The sequence below is a fragment of the Nicotiana tabacum genome, chromosome 14 (assembly GCF_000715075.1).
Source record: "Nicotiana tabacum cultivar K326 chromosome 14, ASM71507v2, whole genome shotgun sequence".
NCBI lineage: Eukaryota > Viridiplantae > Streptophyta > Magnoliopsida > Solanales > Solanaceae > Nicotiana > Nicotiana tabacum.
The window spans coordinates 36,102,249-36,122,951 of NC_134093.1; the positions used below are offsets into that span (position 1 = coordinate 36,102,249).

At 35.8% G+C, this 20,703-nt stretch overlaps 2 protein-coding genes across 5 annotated transcripts; one reads left to right on the forward strand and one right to left on the reverse strand.

The window, feature by feature from the left end:
- The first annotated feature begins 8,216 nt into the window (after positions 1–8,216).
- Positions 8,217–15,079, forward strand: LOC107788670 (nucleoside hydrolase 3). 3 transcript variants are annotated; one of them, XM_016610371.2, is made up of 12 exons: positions 8,217–8,651; positions 9,118–9,297; positions 9,447–9,557; positions 10,265–10,600; positions 10,700–10,876; positions 11,174–11,458; positions 11,711–11,833; positions 11,980–12,177; positions 12,954–13,207; positions 13,335–13,539; positions 14,151–14,456; positions 14,604–15,079. In XM_016610371.2, the coding sequence occupies exons 1-12, from the start codon at positions 8,430–8,432 to the stop codon at positions 14,892–14,894; spliced, it is 2,688 nt and encodes an 895-aa protein (XP_016465857.2). In that variant the 5' UTR covers positions 8,217–8,429; the 3' UTR covers positions 14,895–15,079. The 3 variants fall into 3 exon arrangements, with proteins under 3 accessions (XP_016465857.2, XP_075085594.1, XP_075085595.1); XM_075229493.1 differs by having other exon boundaries at positions 8,512–8,651; positions 8,997–9,297; XM_075229494.1 differs by lacking the exon at positions 8,217–8,651 and having other exon boundaries at positions 9,168–9,297; positions 9,430–9,557.
- A 1,714-nt stretch (positions 15,080–16,793) lies between these two features.
- On the reverse strand, positions 16,794–19,163 carry LOC107788655 (histidine-containing phosphotransfer protein 1). Of its 2 annotated transcripts, none has more exons than XM_016610362.2 (7): positions 19,052–19,163; positions 18,694–18,789; positions 18,206–18,336; positions 18,033–18,101; positions 17,817–17,888; positions 17,269–17,341; positions 16,794–17,145 (listed from the first exon to the last, which is right to left on the reverse strand). In XM_016610362.2, the coding sequence occupies exons 2-7, from the start codon at positions 18,751–18,753 to the stop codon at positions 17,095–17,097; spliced, it is 456 nt and encodes a 151-aa protein (XP_016465848.1). In that variant the 5' UTR covers positions 18,754–18,789; positions 19,052–19,163; the 3' UTR covers positions 16,794–17,094. The 2 variants fall into 2 exon arrangements, with proteins under 2 accessions (XP_016465848.1, XP_016465840.1); XM_016610354.2 differs by having other exon boundaries at positions 18,946–19,085.
- Positions 19,164–20,703: the final 1,540 nt, after the last annotated feature.

Below are 20,703 nucleotides of genomic sequence, written 5' to 3' on the forward strand. Positions count from 1 at the left end.
TGATGTTGTATCCCATGTCACCATCTACTATTTCGAAGAGAGTTGTTTTCATTACCCCTTCAGCGTTTGTGAGCAGCAAAATCTCTCCCCGGGTCGTCACACTCGAAAGGTTGAATCCAGCGAAGAGCTTTATTGCCGGGATAATGCTTCCGATGAGCTTAGCTTGCTCCAATACTCTCCATTATATGATATTAGCCGAACTTCCTGGATCCACTAGAACATGTTTAATCTTAAAATCTAACGCATTTAAAGAAATTACCAGTGTGTCGTTGTGTAGTAACAGTAATCCATCCGCCTCCTCTTCCGTGAAAGTGATATCGTCTTCCCGGAGTCTTTTACTATGTGTTATTGACACTTTCGTCTTCTTTGCTGCCGAAAAGGTGACCCCATTAATCTCATCCCCCCTCCCCCCGAAGATCATATTGATCGTTTGGCGTGGAGGTTCTTCTCCTGCTTTCGGAAGTTCCGCATTGTCTCTGTTATGACCATAATTGTTCTTAGCTCGGTCACTCAAGAATTCTCTGAGGTGACCGTTCTTCAATAGTGTTGCCACCTCCTCTCGGAGGTGTCGGCAGTCCCCTGTCCGGTGACCATTCGTCTCATGGTACTCGCACCATAAGTTGGGATCTCTCTGGCTGGAATCAGATCTCATAGGTCTTGGGAATCGTGCATCTTTAATGTTTCTCATGGCTGACACCAGCTCTACTATACTAACATTGACGTTATATTCCAATAACTTGGGGTAAGAAGGATCCCGAGACCCCGACGTCTCCTTATCATGGAGTGATATATTATTTTGAACATGATCGGTCCCTCTGTCAGCGATGAACTTGCTTGCTGCCCGGAAGTTTCTGCCACGGCCTTCGGTCCTCTCGTAGGGCAAAAACCGGCCCCTTGAAGTTCGTTTGTCCGCGTCGTAGTCATCCTTTGATTTTTCTCCGCTCTTCTCCCGTCCTTTAGCCGATGATGTGGAACCAACCTGGTCATCTTCGATCCTTATCTTTGACTCGAATCGGTTATAGGCATCTACCCAAGTTGTTGCTTGAAACTCAAGCAGGCTCTCCTTGAGCTTTAGGGAAGCGTCTAAGCTTCTCGGGTTCAATCCTTTGGTGAATTCTTCAGCTACCCATTCATCCGGGATAGTTGGGAGCAACATTCTTTCTTTCTGGAATCGGGTAACGAACTCTCATAATAATTCGGATTCTCCATGTGCGATCCTGAATATATAGGCCTTCCGGAATTGTACTTTTCAAGCCCGGCATGAGCCTTGATGAAAGAATCCGCGAGCATCTCAAAGAAATCTATGGAATGCTCGGGTAATAATGAATACCACATTAGGGCTCCCCTCGTGAGAGTTTCTCTAAATTTCTTTAGCAATGCAGATTCAATTTCGTGAGGAGCTAGAATATTTCCTTTTACCGTCGTTGTATAGGTAGTAATATGCTCATGTGAGCCTGGAGTCCCGTCATACTTTGGCATTTCAGGAATTTTGAACCGCTTCGGGATTAGTTCTGGTGTCGCGCTCGGCTTGTACGGTAATTGAGTATACTTCTTCGAGTCCGGGCCTTTCAATATTGGTGGCGCGCCCAGGATTTGGTCTCTGCAGGCGTTTACTTCCCTCATAAACCATAAAAGTTCATTCTTGAATGGATCGTTCTCGTTGTTGAGACCGGATTTGCTCCCCCCGGCCCCGTCGGAGCCAACTTCGCCCCTAGGAGTGTTGTTGTTGACTCTCTGCGTTGTTTGGTTTGCAGGAGCACCGGGAGGAATTGGATCTCGTCTTTTTGCATTATTTGAAGCCCCCGATAGTGCCTGCTTTAGTTCCGTCATAACCTGGTCCTACCATGTGAGATGACCTAGAATGATTGTCTGTTGTTCTCGCAAGTTCCTCACCGCATCCACGACATATTCTTTATCAGCGTCATCGGGAGTTGTCTCTCGAACTTGTCGAGGGTTCTGCCTATCATGCACTGGCGTGGCGTCATTTCCCTTGTTGCAGGTGTCACTGATTGAATCCTCGAAATGAGGCTGATCCCCTCGAATTTCTGGGTTGTACGTGTTGTTAACAATGTTATCTTCCATTTTTAACGATTTTTCTAAAACAAAATAACCAAATCGCGTTAGTAAAAAAGGCAAGGATCAATTTAATTGCACGTTTGTCTAGGCCCCACGGTGGGCGCTAAACTGTTTACCTGTAAAATGGTACAATTGAATTTATACATGATTTTTAGACAAGTAAAATAATTTGATCCTGAAATAATGCAATAATTGAAGAAATGTACAATACTTAGCCTTGAAATACAGGTGAAACGACAGAGATGACAATTCCAGGAATAAGGTTTCCGGGCACAGCAAGTATGAGATCAAAAAGCAAGAAAGTCAGATTGTATTAAGCTTTGTATAGAATATAGTATAAGTTTTGCCAGAAAGTTCATGTCCTTTACAATGATCAGTGAGCTCACTATTTATAGCTATGTCTAGGGAAGAAGGTCCTAGGATCGTGCCCTTATTTAATATCAATTATGAGGGTCATTGATGAAGACGTAACGGTGAGCATAAATACCAAATTCTCTTTAACGGACCGTCACTCTTAATGTTGCGGAATATTCCCTATTAAATTCTACCAGGCGCAGAGCATTTAATACACCTTTATGAACGTTATCCTTTCCGGTGAAAAGTGAAATGGCTGCGTTCGGTCTTCGGCCATCCCCGTCTTGGGTGTGTCATATCATATTTCACCCTAGGTATATAATGTGAGTTTTTAGCCAAAATTGTCCCTTATGTTTGGGGGTAAGTTTAACTTTGTCCTTTATCTATTGCCTTGAGCACTTATTGTCCTTTAAGTTTGCTAAACTTGAGCAGGATTAGTCCATTTAAGAGTTTTTAGCCAAAATTATCCCTTATGTTTTGGGGTAAGTCTAACTTTGTCCTTTATCTATTGCCCTGAGCACTTATTGTCCTTTAAGTTTGCTAAACTTGAGCAGGTTTAGTCCACTTAACAAAAGACCCAAACTGGTGGGTAAAACAACTTTCACTACTCAAATTTTGCATAACCGATGTAGTGAACCTAAACCTGTTTAACGAGCCGGGGTGACCCGGTTCCGGACCTGCCTAGACTGGTAGTAAATCGGACCGGCCCGGACTGGTGGAAGGGGGCCGGGTAGGGCTGAGTTTGGGGGGTTTGGGGGTTAGTCCGTATATATTTTTTTACCGGTTAACCAGACCGGTCAAACCCGGTCAATAAAAATTACTGTTAAACCGGTTAACCGGACCAGTTGAGAAAAATAGTGACCAGTCGGTCACCAATCCTGGCTGGTTGCCAAGTTTTTATAATCGGGCTTAACTAGTCCAGGCCCATCCGATGAAAAATTGAATCGGAACGGTTCCGGGCCTAAGGGCCCGGCCCGACCCACCCCTTTGTCACGTTTAAGATTGTAGAAACATGTGACAAAAATAGATGTTGAACCGGGTCAGGCCGGTTAACCGGTTCAAAAGTAACTTTCATTGACCGGTTTGACCGATCCGGTTAACCGGTAAAAAAATATATACGGACCAACCCCCTAACCCCCAAACCCAACCCTACCTGGCCCCCTTCCATCAGGCCGGTCCGGAACCGGGTCAATCCGACCCGTTAAATAGGTTTAGGTTCACTACATCAATTCTGCAAAATTTGAGTATCGAAAGTTTCTTTACCCAGTTGACTCAGTAAAATCATTGCTAGTTTTTAGATCTCCCTTTGGGTCTTTTGTTAAGTGGACTAAACCTGCTCAAGTTTAGCAAACTTAAAAGACAATAAATGCTCAGGGCAATAGATAAATAACAAAGTTAGACTTACCCCCAAACATAAGGGACAATTTTGGCTAAAAACTCTTAAATGAATTAAACTTGCTCAAGTTTAGCAAACTTAAAGGACAATAAGTGCCTAGGGCAATAGATAAAGGACACAGTTAAATTTTTCCCCAAACATAAGGGACAATTCTGGCTAAAAACTCTATATAATGTAAATGGTTTGTGGAAGGCTGGCATTCAAAAAAATATGGATAGGGGAAAACTATATGGGTAAGAACGGGTAAATAGTTTGTGGTGGACGGATATTTGTCAATATCCCTTTTTTTTAGGAAAAGAAAAAACCAACATCAATTTCTCAAAAACAGTTCAAACACTTTAAAAATATATTTGTTTTTAGAAAAAAACGAAATCAAACTATTTTCTACCCTTGCTGAACACGTTTACCAAAAGAGCGCCTTCCAATGGAGACGTAGACACCTCTTTGCTATATAGGAATACTAAATTCCATTTTCATCATTCCCTTAAAAGATATTTTATTGCTTGAAGTATTACACTTTTAACGTCATTATCTTAACTTAACATGACGGTTTAAAAAAGCTCTACGAGTGTTCGATCGTTCATGATGTCCAACGGCTCTTTTTCATAAGTCAAATTACATTGTGCAGATTCGGATCCTGATAAGGATGGGAGTACATTCAATCCCTTTGACTTGATGATATTTTATCTATATTATATTAGAAGTACGAATGTCCTTGCCAAAATATCATTCGTTTTTTTATCCTTTAAAATAAATTTTTACACGAGCCAAAATAGTCATTTTTATTATTTTCCTAATATTTAAAAATAGTCATTTAATTATTGTACTAATATTTATGACTTCAAAATCAACTATATTTTGTGTACTGAAACCTTCCTTATTTGAATTGTGTGCAATACAACAGATTTGAAAAGGAAAAGTAATTTACAATTTTAAAAAGAAAAGGAAGAGTAAGATTTGTCTTTGAATGTTTATCCCTTCCTGCTTTGACTTTCATTTGTTCAATTTCAAAACAAAAAATAAAATACAAAATAAATGTTTTAGATTCATTCAAATAACTTAATTGCATTGCCATCATCCTTTGTTTTTCTCTAAGTTAATATTTTACAACTGAATTTTCATCACAATTACAAAGATTAATATTACAATACATAATAATTCGTAGGAACAATATTATTGTAATGTATTAAAATGTTCACACTCTGAAATCAAATAAAAATTTTAAATTATAAAATATTTATTAATTTAAACTATGTTAGAAGATTTATTATTTTTAAAATTTTAAAATCAATTAGAATAACATATATCAATATGTTACAAAAATATTATAATGCACGTTACTTTTATTATTAACTACTTATTTCTCTAATACCTATAATTTAATTTTAAAAATTAACAAACTGACATATTAAGGCGAAAATTAAACAATTTGACTTTCCTATTAAGAAGTCGATTGCAAAATAAAGGAGGTAGTATTTCTACTTTGATCTATTTAATCAATGTAAATTCCTAAGTTTGCAGAGCTTTTTAATTTTGAACTATATCACTATGATCTATAGTTTTAGAACATTGAGTCAAACATATTTTATTTTTAGACTTATATTCATCATTTTCATAAACTTATTTTTAATTTTATTTTATATCTCAAACACATTGTTTAAAATTATTTATCTAATTTTATAATTTTATACTCATTATTATAGGTTCAAGCGCAATGCACGTACTCTAATACTAGACATCATCCTTTGTTTTTCTCTAAATTAATATTTTACAACTGAATTTTCATCACAATTACAAAGATTAATATTACAATACATAATAATTCGTAGGAACAATATTATTGTAATGTATTAAAATGTTCACACTCTGAAATCAAATAAAAATTTTAAATTATAAAATATTTATTAATTTAAACTATGTTAGAAGATTTATTATTTTTAAAATTTTAAAATCAATTAGAATAACATATATCAATATGTTACAAAAATATTATAATGCACGTTACTTTTATTATTAACTACTTATTTCTCTAATACCTATAATTTAATTTTAAAAATTAACAAACTGACATATTAAGGCGAAAATTAAACAATTTGACTTTCCTATTAAGAAGTCGATTGCAAAATAAAGGAGGTAGTATTTCTACTTTGATCTATTTAATCAATGTAAATTCCTAAGTTTGCAGAGCTTTTTAATTTTGAACTATATCACTATGATCTATAGTTTTAGAACATTGAGTCAAACATATTTTATTTTTAGACTTATATTCATCATTTTCATAAACTTATTTTTAATTTTATTTTATATCTCAAACACATTGTTTAAAATTATTTATCTAATTTTATAATTTTATACTCATTATTATAGGTTCAAGCGCAATGCACGTACTCTAATAATTGCATTGCCATCATCCTTTGTTTTTCTCTAAATTAATATTTTACAACTGAATTTTCATCACAATTACAAAGATTAATATTACAATACATAATAATTCGTAGGAACAATATTATTGTAATGTATTAAAATGTTCACACTCTGAAATCAAATAAAAATTTTAAATTATAAAATATTTATTAATTTAAACTATGTTAGAAGATTTATTATTTTTAAAATTTTAAAATCAATTAGAATAACATATATCAATATGTTACAAAAATATTATAATGCACGTTACTTTTATTATTAACTACTTATTTCTCTAATACCTATAATTTAATTTTAAAAATTAACAAACTGACATATTAAGGCGAAAATTAAACAATTTGACTTTCCTATTAAGAAGTCGATTGCAAAATAAAGGAGGTAGTATTTCTACTTTGATCTATTTAATCAATGTAAATTCCTAAGTTTGCAGAGCTTTTTAATTTTGAACTATATCACTATGATCTATAGTTTTAGAACATTGAGTCAAACATATTTTATTTTTAGACTTATATTCATCATTTTCATAAACTTATTTTTAATTTTATTTTATATCTCAAACACATTGTTTAAAATTATTTATCTAATTTTATAATTTTATACTCATTATTATAGGTTCAAGCGCAATGCACGTACTCTAATACTAGATTATATTAAATTATATATATATATATATATATATATATATATATATATATATATATGATTTCTTCCTTTATCAAGTTAGGTAAATATGATCAACATTCATTATTCCCAAAAACTTACACTTTTACTTTAATTTTTATTTTATAATTCAAACATATTATTTAGTAATATATGTGATTTTTAAGATCGTCTTGTCATTGAGACGAGGATCACGCGCAAAGCGCGTACCCTAAGACTAGTACTATATTAAAAGTATCAATGTCCTTAGCGAAATATCATTGTCTTTTTTACCCTTTTAAAGTAGAATTCACACTAGACAAAATAATTATATTATTATTTTGCTAATTGCTAATATTTAGGAATAATCATTTAATTAATTTTCTACTATTTAGGAATGATTTTTTAATTATTATTGCATTATTTAATGATTTTTCAATTTCTTTCGGTTCTAGAATTTCAATCACTTCCAATTCATACTGGGAAAGTTTCCTTCACATTCAATCACGTCCATATTTCGGAGTCCTTAAATTTCTTCCTTTATAATACGAAGATTAAGGTCAAAATAGATAAGAGATTAGCCTTCTACCTTTTTGACCCAACGATTTAGAATAATACTGGGTATTATATTGTTGTTGCGGTATATAAGAGATTAGCCTACTTAGTGTAACCGGTTAAAGTGCCCTAACAGTCTTGATAGAGCTAAAATATTTTAAATACAATTATTTTATTATTTTGCGCAAATCAGAAGATTGAAGTTGAAAGTCCCATTCCATGTCTTGGGAAAATGGAATCTTATTATTTTATTGGACATTTTCATTTGAATCAGAAGATTGAAGTTGAAAGTCCCATTTCATGTCTTGGGAAAATGGAATCTTATTATTTTATTGGACATTTTCATTTATAACTCAAATTTTAATTATTTTAATATAATACTTATGTAATTTTTGAAGGAAAAAAAAAACTTATTGAGTAGGGTACACGCGCTTACCGTGAGACTACCAAGGATATGGTAGGATTGATGATCGTCTTGAATTAGAGCCGTAGAAATGGAGAGTTGACCTAGTCAACACAAATCAAAATTAGTAAGCTAACTAATGGTAAGCACCCTCCACTTTCAACTAAGTGGTTGTGAGTTCGAGTCAACCCAACAGCAAGGTGAAGAGTTCTTGGAGGGAAGAATGACCATGGTCATCTGCGTATACACCATCCTCTTCAGATCCAATTAGTGAGATTATACTGGGTTGTTGTTGTTGTTGTTCTTGTAATACCGAATGCCTAAAGAAAAAATAAATGTGGTTGGTGCAACAGTAATAGCACCTACCGATTAAAGTTATGCGTATGAAAAACGTGCACAGCTGTTGTATTTTGCTGCTTTTATCCATAAAAAATGTTAGAATCTTTTTCTTCAAATCTCTTCAGCGCTTGCCAGTCTCAGCACATTTTGCATTATATAATTCTCAGCATATATATCTACTCAGTGGCAGCCTACTTTCTCTAGCTCTAACCCTATAGAGAAAAAGATTCTGTTTTTGTTGTGATGAAGGAGAAACAGAACATGTTTTTTCTGGGATTTTTACGTAAAATTGTTTTCATGACAATGATAATTTTGATATTTGTGGCAACTTTCTATAATGGGGTAGAGGGTGAGGGTCTTGATCGTCGCCCTCATCGAATTCTAGTGGATACAGATATGGATACTGATGATTTCTTGGCTCTTTTCTACCTTTTGAAGCTTAACCGGTCCGAAATGGACTTGAAGGTATTTTTTTTTCCCTCACTGTTCTGTTTTTCAATTCTCAAATGTTGAATTGTGTGACCTCATCACATCATGTAGTTATATTATTCGATTTAGGCCAAGCGTGCACGATTTTATTCAAAAGAACTCACAGTGTGAGTATCCCTTCACCTTTTATATGTAGCTTCTTTTTTGTTAATCAACTTCCGACATGACACTTTGCTTCCACATCCAAAACGAAGTACAATATGGCCCATCACCGAGATTTTATTAGCTCGCCTGGTGTGTCACTCACATCATCCGAATATTCATAGCTACCAAAGCACACATTCTTCTTCTTATGCGTTAAGTGTTTTACTTTTATACCAGTGTGTTGAACTAAACCAGCCCAAAAATCCTCTTAAAATGGTGCCCGATATTGTCCATTTTGGACCAAGACTACACGGTTTGCCCAAAAGGTGTCACACCATCAGCAATGTTCCTACTGCAGGCAGTGACTATTAGCACGAATGGATGGACTGATGCAGGGCATGCTGTAAATCAAGTGTATGACATGCTTTACATGATGGGGCGTGACGACATTGCTGTTGGTGTGGGAGGAGAAGGAGGAGTACTTCCCAATGGTACCATTCTGCCAAATGTTGGTGGATATCTCCCTATAATTGATCAGGTAAAGAAAAGTTCTCTGTGTTCTCTACTTCTCAACCAATTCTGCAAGTTAAAAGTCATTTGTTTAATGTCAAAATGCTGGTTAGTTATACATCTCCATACTTTCCCTTTTACACTGAATGTGCTTCAAAAGTTTCATTGATTTGTTAGGGAAATGGAACGGCTGGATATTGTAGATATAGACAAGCTATACCTATGGGTCTAGGAGGACGTTTGGACATCGACTCAAACTATGGGTTCCGAAAGAGCTTCCTTCCACAGGTACCATTTTGCAGTGTTGCTAAATAGAGGTGTCACGATCCAAGCCCATGACACTTATAGTCCGCTTTGGGCTTAGGCCCGCACGAATTTGTCTTTCGGGCTATGCCACCTCGAGCCCCAAAAACGTGCGTACCGTGTCAACTGCTGTCATGCCTTATAAGCTCATCGCTTTCCTCTCCCATTCCGACGTGGGATTTTCATAAGGTGACATGTGCACCCCTTATTCAGAAGCATGCTAGCCTAGAAGCCTGCCACTCCAGCTTGACCCGTCCTCATCAGCCCGCCCTCCGTCATGGGCATCACATTCACCCATGAAGGAGGGCGGGTTGGTGAGGGTGGGTCAAGAAGGATTAGCAGGCTTTAGGTTGGCAAACTTTGAAGAAGGGGTGCACATGTCATCTTAGGCCAATGCCCACATCGGAATAGAAGAGAAAAATGAAGAGCTTTATAAGGCATGGCACATGTTCACACGGTACGCGTGCTTTTGGGGCTGGATGTGGCGTAGGCCCAAAGCGGACAATACGTGCCATGGGCTTGGGTAGTGACGAGAAGATAACTTGTTCTGCAAGTAGAATAGGCAATAATGCAACTATTTGAGGATAAGCTAACTTCTATCTCAGGGACTAGATGAAGTAGCTCAGATCTCATTGCTTACTTCCTTTGCTTAAAATGTGTGCATAACTTGTTAATCTGGAACCTGTAACCAGGGCAAGAGACAGTATTCACCTCTTCAACAGCCAACAGCTCAGCAAGTAATGATCAAAACAATTTCATCTGGTCCAACCGTAGTTTTTCTCGTTGGATCACATACAAATTTTGCACTATTTCTGCTAAGTAATCCACATTTGAAGAAAAATGTTGAGCACATTTACATAATGGGAGGTGGTGTAAGATCACAAAATCCAACAGGTTGCTGTCCTAAGAATTCCAACTCTTCTTGCCAACCTCGACAGTGTGGTGACCGTGGCAATTTATTCACAGATTACACAAGCAACCCTTATGCAGAGTTCAATTTGTATATGGATCCTTTTGCTGCTTATCAGGTATTATCCAAAAAAAGAATTGCCATTTTCTATCATGTGTAGTAGGCTTCTTTAGCTAATCTTAATGGGTAGTAACTGATATCCACCCTTAAAATGTAGGTGATTCATTCTGGTATTCCAGTTACTCTTGTCCCATTGGATGCCACAAACACCATTCCGATAACTGAACAGTTTTTCAAGACTTTTGAGAAGAATCAGCACACCTATGAGGCACAGTACTGTTTCAAGTCCCTGAAAATGGCTCGTGATACTTGGTTTGATGACGAATTCTACAAGGTAACATTTATTACAACATAGAAGGGGAGCCTTGGAGCAACGGCAAAGTTGTCTTCGTGTGATCTATAGGCCACAGGTTCAAGCCGTGGAAGCAGACACTAATGCTTGCATTAGGATAGACTGTCTACATCACACCTCTTTGGGTGCGCCCTTTCCCAAACTCTGTGTGAATGCGGGATGCTTTGTGCACCGGGCTGCCCTTTATTTAATATTTTATTACGACATATACAATACCTTTAGATATGAAAACACCAGTTGTAAATATGATTTAGTGATGATAATGTTGCTGTGATGCAGAGTTTCTTTATGTGGGACTCATTTATGTCGGGTATAGCTGCTTCAATCATGAGGAAACGGCACAACCACCGAGGAGAAAATGAATTTGCAGAAATGGAGTTTATCAATATTACTGTGGTTACTTCAAATAAACCATATGGTATATCTGATGGATCAAATCCCTTTTTTGATGGCAGTAGAACTCCCAAGTTCACCTTAGAAAGAAATGGAGTTCACAGTGGTCATGTTCAGACTAGACTTCGTGATCCATTTTGCATAGTCAAGAATGGGAGGGGCAGATGCCAGGTGAAGATCAATTGATTCATGTCAATTATCTGTAATATGGTTTCTGGTTTTTGTCTAGACTTCTTGTTGTTAAGTCAAAGGTTTTCTTTCGTTACCATATAGCTATAACTTTTTTATGTTTGAGATCAACTAAGAAGAAATATTTTGAGATATGGTGATGTATGATGTCCTTTTGCTCTCTGACTTTTATGATCTATTCTTTGTTTCATCATTGTACTTCTATATGTGTTCTGAACCGGTGCTGTATATCAGGACAGTTATACAAAAGAAGTTGTTGGACCTGGAGGAGTGCCTGTTCTTGTTGCTGTTAAAGCGAAGCCTAATCAAAATGCTAACAGTGTACTAGACAGAGAATTTTATGTTAGCTTTCTGGATGTAAGTTTCAAAACTACTTTCTCAGTTTGAGTTGAATTGGTTGTATTTCATATAATACCAGTTTCCTACCAACTCATTGCCCCATGTTTGCTTGTGACCTTCTTCTCTCAAAGATTATTAGGACAGACCTTATTTCATGGCTGCAGGTCTTAAACCAAAGAGAAAACACTGGAAGATTTAACTTTTCTACGCAATTCCCTTATTACAAAGAAGTACTTTACAAACCAGATTTTAGAGGCAAGCATCTTGGGAAGAATGTTGTGTTTGATATGGATATGAGTGCTGGAGATTTTCTAGCTCTCTTTTATCTCCTTAAGTTACCAGTAGAAGAAATCAATCTCAAGGTATGATGGCCTTCTATATGTTCAATCTAATAGCTTAAGCAATATTTACCATCTTCTACAACATACCCAGTATTATCCCACACCGTGGGGTCTGATTTACCATCTTCTGTTTTCAAGAATATCCTCAACAGACTGGATGAAGATATAGTTCCATGAAGTTTCTTAAAATGGGTAAATTGCTTCAATTCATGCTCAACTGTGTGTTCAAGAATGCATTTTGTTAGTTATATTTAGTTCTGGGGAAACTAACGATTCGTTGGCCATTCATGAGATACTTTCCTTTAACTATGAGCAAATTCCCACTTAGGTTGAAAGAATGAGTTGTTATCTCCTTACGTGGTCCCGGGCAGTCCTCATTTCATGACCTATCTTTTGGGTTCTTAACATGGTGTTAGAGTAAGACCCATTCATATTCTTGGTTTACTCAATGTTCGACTGGACCCCATGTTTTATTGTCTACTTAGGAAATGTCTAGTCCTGAGTGTGTGGAGGGTGTTAAGTGTTCCACATTGGTTGAGCTAATGGGATGTTGTCTCTTAACTTTTTATATGGTTTGGGATAATTTAGGACTAAATTATGTAACTAACTAAGTTGAGGAAGCAATGCTTATCAATGTGCTATCTCTTCTTCTAAAGGGGGAAGCCCAGTGCACGAAACATCCCGCATTCACGCAGGGTTCGGGGAAGGGCCGCACCCCTAGAGGTGTGATGTATATAGCCTACCCTAATGCAAGCATTAGTGGCCACTTTTTATATGCAATCTCTTCTTCTGTTCAGGCTATAATTGTGAGTCCAACTGGCTGGACCAATGCTGCAACAATTGATTCTGTGTATGATTTGCTTCATATGATGGGTCGTGATGACATTCCCGTGGGCCTTGGAGATGTGTTCGCAATGAACCAGTCCGATCTTGTTTTCTCTGCAGTTGGTGAATGTAAGTACAACAAGGTTATCCCACAAGGTAGTGGCGGATTTCTCGACTCGGACACTCTTTACGGATTATCTCGTTCTTTGCCTCGAAGTCCTCGCAGGTATATTGTCTAGTCTGAATCTTCATATAGTAAATCCATGTAGAAAAATGCAAACTTTTAATTTCACATATTCATTTGTGCACTGTACAAATTTGCTGATATACCAGCTTGATTTAAACAATTTCAGATACACAGCTGAAAATTCTGTGAAATTTGGAGCTCCCAGGGATACTGATCATCCTGAACTCAGACAACCTCTAGCACTAGAAGTATGGGAGTCAGTGGTGAAATCACTCGATTCAGGATCCAAAGTTACCATTTTAACTAATGGCCCATTGACCAATATAGCGAAGATTCTTCTTGCAGGCAACAATTACACCAAGGCAATCCAGGCAAGTGTGTCCCTCTATCCTAGGCATTATGCAGAAGCTAACAAAGCAAACCTTAAACAACATTAAATCAGACAACAAAGAAAAAGTATAGTAAAAGAGGTATAATAATTTAATATCGTTTGGTTAATTGACCTACATATGAGAAAACTAAAAAAGAAGTATAAAAACTATCGAGAGAATATTCTCCCCTAAACAAGACTCTTTTAATGACTATATTGTGGATACTATTGTGTTATTGTGTGAGAAGGAAGAACCTAGAAGTGCAAAACTTCTCCAAGAAAAGGATAAATATGGAAGAGTCTTTCTCCATCAAGAAACCTCTTCTACCAAGTAAAGTAATTCTAATCATGGTAGAAAATCAAGGGAAACCTGACATGATTTCGTAGTACCTCGGTAGCATAAGTCAGTCGAATCATTACTCTACTGTATCACTCAACTCAAATATGTAAATGTTATACAGGTACTTTGTAGCTTAGATATATCTCTGATATGTAGTAGCTGACCACTACATAGTTACACAGCTAAGAGCGAGTGGTTTAAGTTTACTGCTTAATATGTCTAAAACAGGCATTCCTTAATGAGAAAGCATTGTCTTTTGAATAATGATGCAGGATATACTAATTGTTGGGGGACACATCAATTATGACAACACTGAGAAGGGAAATGTGATCAATGTTCCTTCAAATAGATTTGCGGAAATGAATATGTTTCTTGACCCTCTGGCTGCACAGACAGTTTTGAGTTCAGAACTTAATATCACTCTCATTCCACTTGGCATACAGCGGAAAGTCAGTGTATTTCCTAAAATTCTTGAACAACTTCATCTTACTATGGGGACGCCTGAAGCAATCTTTGCAAGGCGTTTACTGTCAAGGTTACACCACCTGCGAAAAATACATCCTAGATACCAGCATATGGTACATAGACCTTACCTTAATTCATCCTTAATCTTGCTTCATAATAGTGACTATGTTACTAAGTTATTTGTTATGTTACAGCATTTGTGTGTAATGTACAAGTTCAGTTATGCTAGATCCTACTGCTAATCATTTCTAATATTTCAGGATACATTTCTTGGAGAAATCCTTGGAGCAATAGTTTTGGCTGGTGATTATTCTGTACTAAAATCTACATTTGCTGTCAAGAACATAAAAGTCACTGCTGCAGGAGTTGAATCTGAAGATGGACAGATAACAATCGACGAAAAGCAAGGAAAATCAGTGAAAGTATTGCAGAATCTGGATCATTTAGATTATTACAATATTTTTGCAAATCGACTAAGTGATGAAAAGCAGTCTGCTGTAGTTGGAAGCTTTATGGAGCAGAGTAGAATTTGGAGCACACCATCTAATTAGAGACAAAACTGCCCATTACTCTTCTACTCTTTCTTTTCCCTTCTCCTAATTTTACTTTCTTTTTAGTTTTTAAGTTTCATGTAGGTGATTCTTTTCGCATATTCTAATTCTTGAAAACAATTGTAACTTGCACAAAATCTTATTGTAATTGTACTGTATGGTTTCAAGGTGACAATTGTAATGAAGACATTAAGTTCCCCCCCCCCCCCCATATCTTATTAGTGCCATAGTGAGAAGAGTTTACCTTCTATGCAGTTCACTAGTAATCTATCTGATAATTTTTCACATATTTGTACTCCGTGTTGAATATACTGGGTTTTGTTGAACCCATTGAACAACGCTTCATCTGCCTATGGCTGCTATCACCAACCATTGCCATCAAGCGAAAATATGCGAACTTAGTGCATTGGATGCATGCACCAAGCCAATTGATGTATAATATTTTTTTTTCCTACCTTTTATTCTTAAATCACGGTTAAATAAAATTAAATTTTTTAAGAAACTTCAAATGAACATGTTGCAGTATATGCATGTATACTTGTTATTGTCTTTGAAATCACATGACTAGATCTTTCTTTGTTTTTTTTTCATTCTACCCCACCCCACCCCCACCCCCCACCCCCCAATTCTGGATCTATTTTTGGTCATCTCAAGTATTTTAATGGGGAATCTTAGTAGCTTAGTCTCAGTTGGTTGGGTACCTAAACTTTTAAATGCTAGGTAAACTCAAGTGAGAGTTCGATTCCCCTCCCCCATTTTCCCTTCCTCTACCTCCTATATATAATTTTAAAAAAAGTTTTTTTTTAACAGAAAATGATGAGCTGGTTATGGATATGCACTTATGCAGAGGCAGTCTCTTTGACTTGGTTAAAATCATATCTGTAAAACAGATCCATATTGCTGTATTATGATCGTATATTATATTTTAAAAAATCTTTTATTGAAATGTCATCATTGTGCAGTCCATGTTCATCCAAGGAAATTGTCAAAATCCGTTTGGACAGCATTTGTTTGTTTGTTTTAAAAGCAAACTTGTCTTGTTGTGACAAAATTGATTTTATATATCTGAATCGTATATATTTTTATCTCAACATAGCATTTGTTTGTTTTAAAAAAGCAAACATGTCTTGTGAAAAATTAATGTTATATTTGTGAATCGTTTTTTTTTAATCTGAACATATAGGTAGAAGATGTAGGGCACAAAACAACTTTGTCTCTCTTCTGTTATCAGCAATTGGCAAGTTCTACCTTTAATGCTACCTTGATCAATCAGAGTTAAGTGGCGAGCCAAAATTTTCACCAAGAAATTTAAAGCAAAAATTAATTAGATAAATAGACATAAAAATCAATTTTGACCTTACAAATACAGTGTAGTTTTCCGGTGAAGGAGATTCTCAATCCTATATTTTCATTAGCAAAAATCATAAGCACCTAATGTTGTACACTACAACTGCCATGGACATATTAGGGTAAATACAAGAATTATACTGTCTCAAACTGAGAGGTCGGGTAGAATAGCTAATGACTACAGAAACGATCTTATTTCATTTTTATGCGATAATCACAACTACTACTCATTCGTTCTTGATTTACGTAGACACCCTTGTAAACAGGGGTGGAGCCGGCCGAATCCAATAGTTTTGGCTCAAACACTATATCTATCTGTGTTACAAAATTCATTGAATATGTATAAATAATTTATTTAGAACCCAATAAACAAAAAAGATTATAGTTCAGAACCCATAAACTGAAAATCCTAACTCCGACTCTGCTTGTAAATAATGCTTTACCAGTAGAAAATGCCACCGGCTAATGCCAACTCATAGCAATGGGGGATTTGCAAATGCAGCTTTTCTTGTTCGAAAACCAGAAAAAGAATTGAGTCCTCAACATGTATGCTCTGAACAAAATTCCATCATATGATGAATGCTAAAGAAACCAAAATATAAAACTCTGGTCATAGAGTAGGATGGCAAGTTTTGCCATTTAAAAAAAAACAGCGATAAGTAGCAGTGGAAAAAAAGAGGCACATCTTGACACTGTTTAACGATATTTTACAGCAAGCATAGACCACTTAGAGAACCTGATAAAGTTGATAGTGTGATCCACAAGGAAATCACACGAAGAAAACGGAATCGCCCCACAAACGGAATTCAGTAAGTTTAATCCTGCACTAGGGGCTAATCCCATAACCACTGGATTATTGCATCATCGGAATCGCTCCTCCAGCTGCTACAATCTGTTGCTCCAACTGTTGCCAAAGAAGAAGGCAAGTTATATAGGTATCTATGAAATTTAGAAAGATTAAATTCAAAATTTCTACATCGCAATCAAGAAGAGAGCTTTCTATTTCCTAATGGAAGGAGCTCCTTACCTCAAATAAAGTTTGAAGCTTGTTCTTCACAAGCAAGTACTCCTGTTTTATTTGTTGCAAGCATCTCAAGCACCTAAAATATCCCATCAACCAGAAGATAAGAAGCAAATAATGTAAATAACTTGCATCCAAACAACACAAGGGGAGTATCTCTTAGCAGTTACTCCCCAACATGTATACTCAATTTCTAGTGCATAAACGATCTACACTCCGAGGTTCACAAGACAAAGAAGGAGTCTTTGTAACTAGTAGATTAGTCAAAAGTAATCAGTCAAATACCATTTTAAGAATAGCCTATACGGGTGTTCTTATTGGATTGGCTCACGTTACTAGAATTAGCTAATCAATAGCACCTTATTAAAAAAATAGCAAATCAATAACATTAAGATTATCTAAGCCCCTAAAAAGTTTCAACATTACTCTAAACAAGATATAACCAACCAGTTAACCAGCTATGCTACATGATCTAGATCTTTCAACTTCTCAAAAATGTTTTGACTTTTTGTAAGTTGTAAATCTGGAAAGAACCAGAAAGCAAAAAAACTTACGCTTCAGTGTTCTGTTCTTCGCAGACGTTACGGAAAGGGACGCAGCAATTCTTCACTCTCTGAGCACCAATACTGTTCACTCGGTCATAAACACAAAAAAATTCTCATCAGAAGAGTAAATATCTAAAAGACTATGTCAGCAAAATCAACTCTTTTTCTCATGAAAAATTATAAAATTTGCAAAAATTGAAAGAAAGGTTTAAGGTCTTAATGTACCTGGAGCTGCTACCTTTGAGCTGATGAACATGAGCATCAACCAGCTTAAAGTCCACATTGGGCTGATCTCTGGAAAAAAATATACAACAAATTCAAACTAATGAAAATGAAAAGATAGAAAATGCTTTCTAGGATAATCAAGAAGGCAAAAAAAAAAAAGGGTCAGTACTCACAAAGCCATAGTGAGATCATTGAGAAGTCTTTCAGAATCTTCAAAGAAAAGAGATACAACTTCAACTACAAAATCAGGGTTACTTTCATCTTGCAATTGCTGAAGCTGACTAAATTGAGCATCCAAGAATCCCTTTTGAACCAAAACAACATTCCAACCAAAGAAAAAAATTCAGAAAAAATCAACTAAAAAGCAGAAGGTCAAGAATAACAAGAAAAAAACAAAGCTTTCTGACTCCAAGTACCCCTTTTTGTATTAAAACAACTTTACAACCAAAGAGAAAAGACCAAAAACTTTCAGCAAAATTCAACAACTCAAAAGGCTTAAGATAAAGAATAATAAGGAAAAACAAAACAGAAGCTGCTTCCAACAATTAACAGCATTTCAATCAAAGATTAAAAACACCCAAAAAGCAGAAGGTAAAGAAAAACAAGAAAACAAGACCAAAAGTGCAAAATCCACATAAAGATTTCTCCTTTTTTGGTTTACCTCATTAAACAAAGAGCCCATGTATTCAATAAAGCTCCTCTGCAATTGACCCACTTCCATTTCCTTGATTCTTGATTATGTCCTAAACTCCTTGCACTGCAAGAAAATAAGGTGTCAACTCTACCCCCAAATGACAATTTTGCTATAGTTTGGAGTTACAAGTATGCAGATGTTGTTCAATTAATAGGAAATCTGAAGCATATAAATGCAGCAACAATAGGAATTTATGAAAAGAAAGATCTAAAGAATAACCTGTTTTTGGGAGAGGGGGTGTGGGGGGTAGAATAGCAGTCAAAGGTATAGTACACAAACACAACGCAAATGGATGTTAGTACTGTGATAAATTTGTACAGTGTACCTTTTTAACTAGCTTTGATTTTCCTAATTCCTGCTATGGATGATATTTGTGATTATTCTTGTCGTATAATTGCAGTCCCTACCATTTAATTTGGTTTGTCCCCACTATCACTATGGTTTTATTCATTTCTCCACCAATTATTACTCTTCTATTATAAAATAAAGCTACTAGAATAAAAACAAGTATATACTGAAGAAATCTCAATCTATTTATAGAAGAAAATAAGTTGTTGTGTAAGCTATTTCTGCAAGCTGCTGTGTAAACTGCTTCTGCAAGCTATTGTTTAAGTTGCTTCTGCAAGCTGCTGTGTAAGCTACTTCTGCAAGTTGTTATGTAAGTTGCTACTGTACTAGATATAGATAATCTTCTACCAGGGATAATGTTTATCCATAACGGAGTACCGAAAGGATAAGCTCATTGTACTAGATATAAATAATCTTGTACCGGGGGTAATGTTTATCCATAACGAGGTACCGAAAGGATAAGCTCATTGTATCAGATATAGATAATCTTCTACCGTGGGTGATGTGTATCCATAACGGAGTACCGAAAGGATAAGCTTCTTCAGAAGGCTTATTTCCAATAGAGTACTAAATAGATAAACATATTTACGGCGGAGTCTCATATATATAAGCTTCTTCAGGAAGCTTATTTACAACGGAGTACTAAATAAATATCCATAATATAATATATTTATAACACTCCCCCTTGAATGTCCATTAAAAGATAATGTGCCTCGTTAAAACCTTACTAGGAAAAATTCCGTGGGAAAAAAAATTCTAGTGAAGGAAAAAGAGTACACATATTTAGTAAAATACGCATAACTAGTTGTCTCATTAAAAACCTTATAAGAAAAACTATGTGGGAAAAACCTTAGTAAGGAAAAAAGAGTATAGCGCATATTTTACTCCCCCTAATAAAAATCTTGTTTCAAATATTTGAGTCTCTGCATTCCAATCTTGTATACCATCGTCTCAAAAGTTGAAGTTGGCAAAGATTTAGTGAATAAATCTGCCGGATTGTCACTTGAACGGATTTGTTGCACATCAATGCCACCATTTTTTTTAAGATCATGTGTGTAGAATAATTTTGGTGAAATGTGCTTCGTTTTATCTCATTTTATAAATCGTCCCTTTAATTGGGCTATGCATGCAACATTGTCTTCGTATAAAATTGTGGATATTTTATCACATTCCAAACCACATTTTCCTTGAATAAAATGAATCACTGACCTCAACCATACGCATTCCCTATTTGCTTCATGAATAGCTATTATCTCAGCATGATTTGAAGAAGTAGCAACAATAGATTGTTTTGTGGAGCGCCATGATATGACGGTACCTCCACATATAAACACGTACCCGATTTGAGATCGAGCTTTATGTGGATTAGATAAATAACCTGCATCTGCATAACCAACAAGATCTGCACTACCTTTGTTAGAATAAAATAAACTCATATCAAGTGTTCCCTTTAAATATCGCAATATATGCTTAATCCCGTTCCAATGTCTCCGTGTAGGATAAGAGTTATATCTTGCTAGTAAATTAACAGAAAATGTTATGTTAGGTCTTGTAGCATTAGCAAGATACATAAGTGCACCAATTGCACTAAGATTAAGGTATTTCGGGACCAAGGAGTTCCTCATCCTC

Coding starts and splice junctions, on each gene's coding strand:
- LOC107788670 (XM_016610371.2), top strand. CDS start 8,430: ATGAAGGAGAAACAGAACATGTTTTTTCTGGGATTTTTACGTAAAATT. Junction 10,877..11,173: donor TTGATGACGAATTCTACAAG/GTAACATTTATT, acceptor GCTGTGATGCAG/AGTTTCTTTATGTGGGACTC. Junction 11,834..11,979: donor TTTATGTTAGCTTTCTGGAT/GTAAGTTTCAAA, acceptor TCATGGCTGCAG/GTCTTAAACCAAAGAGAAAA.
- LOC107788655 (XM_016610362.2), bottom strand. CDS start 18,753: ATGGAAGTGGGTCAATTGCAGAGGAGCTTTATTGAATACATGGGCTCT. Junction 18,337..18,693: donor TGGGCTCTTTGTTTAATGAG/GTAAACCAAAAA, acceptor TTGGTTCAAAAG/GGATTCTTGGATGCTCAATT. Junction 17,889..18,032: donor CTCAAAGGTAGCAGCTCCAG/GTACATTAAGAC, acceptor CCGAGTGAACAG/TATTGGTGCTCAGAGAGTGA.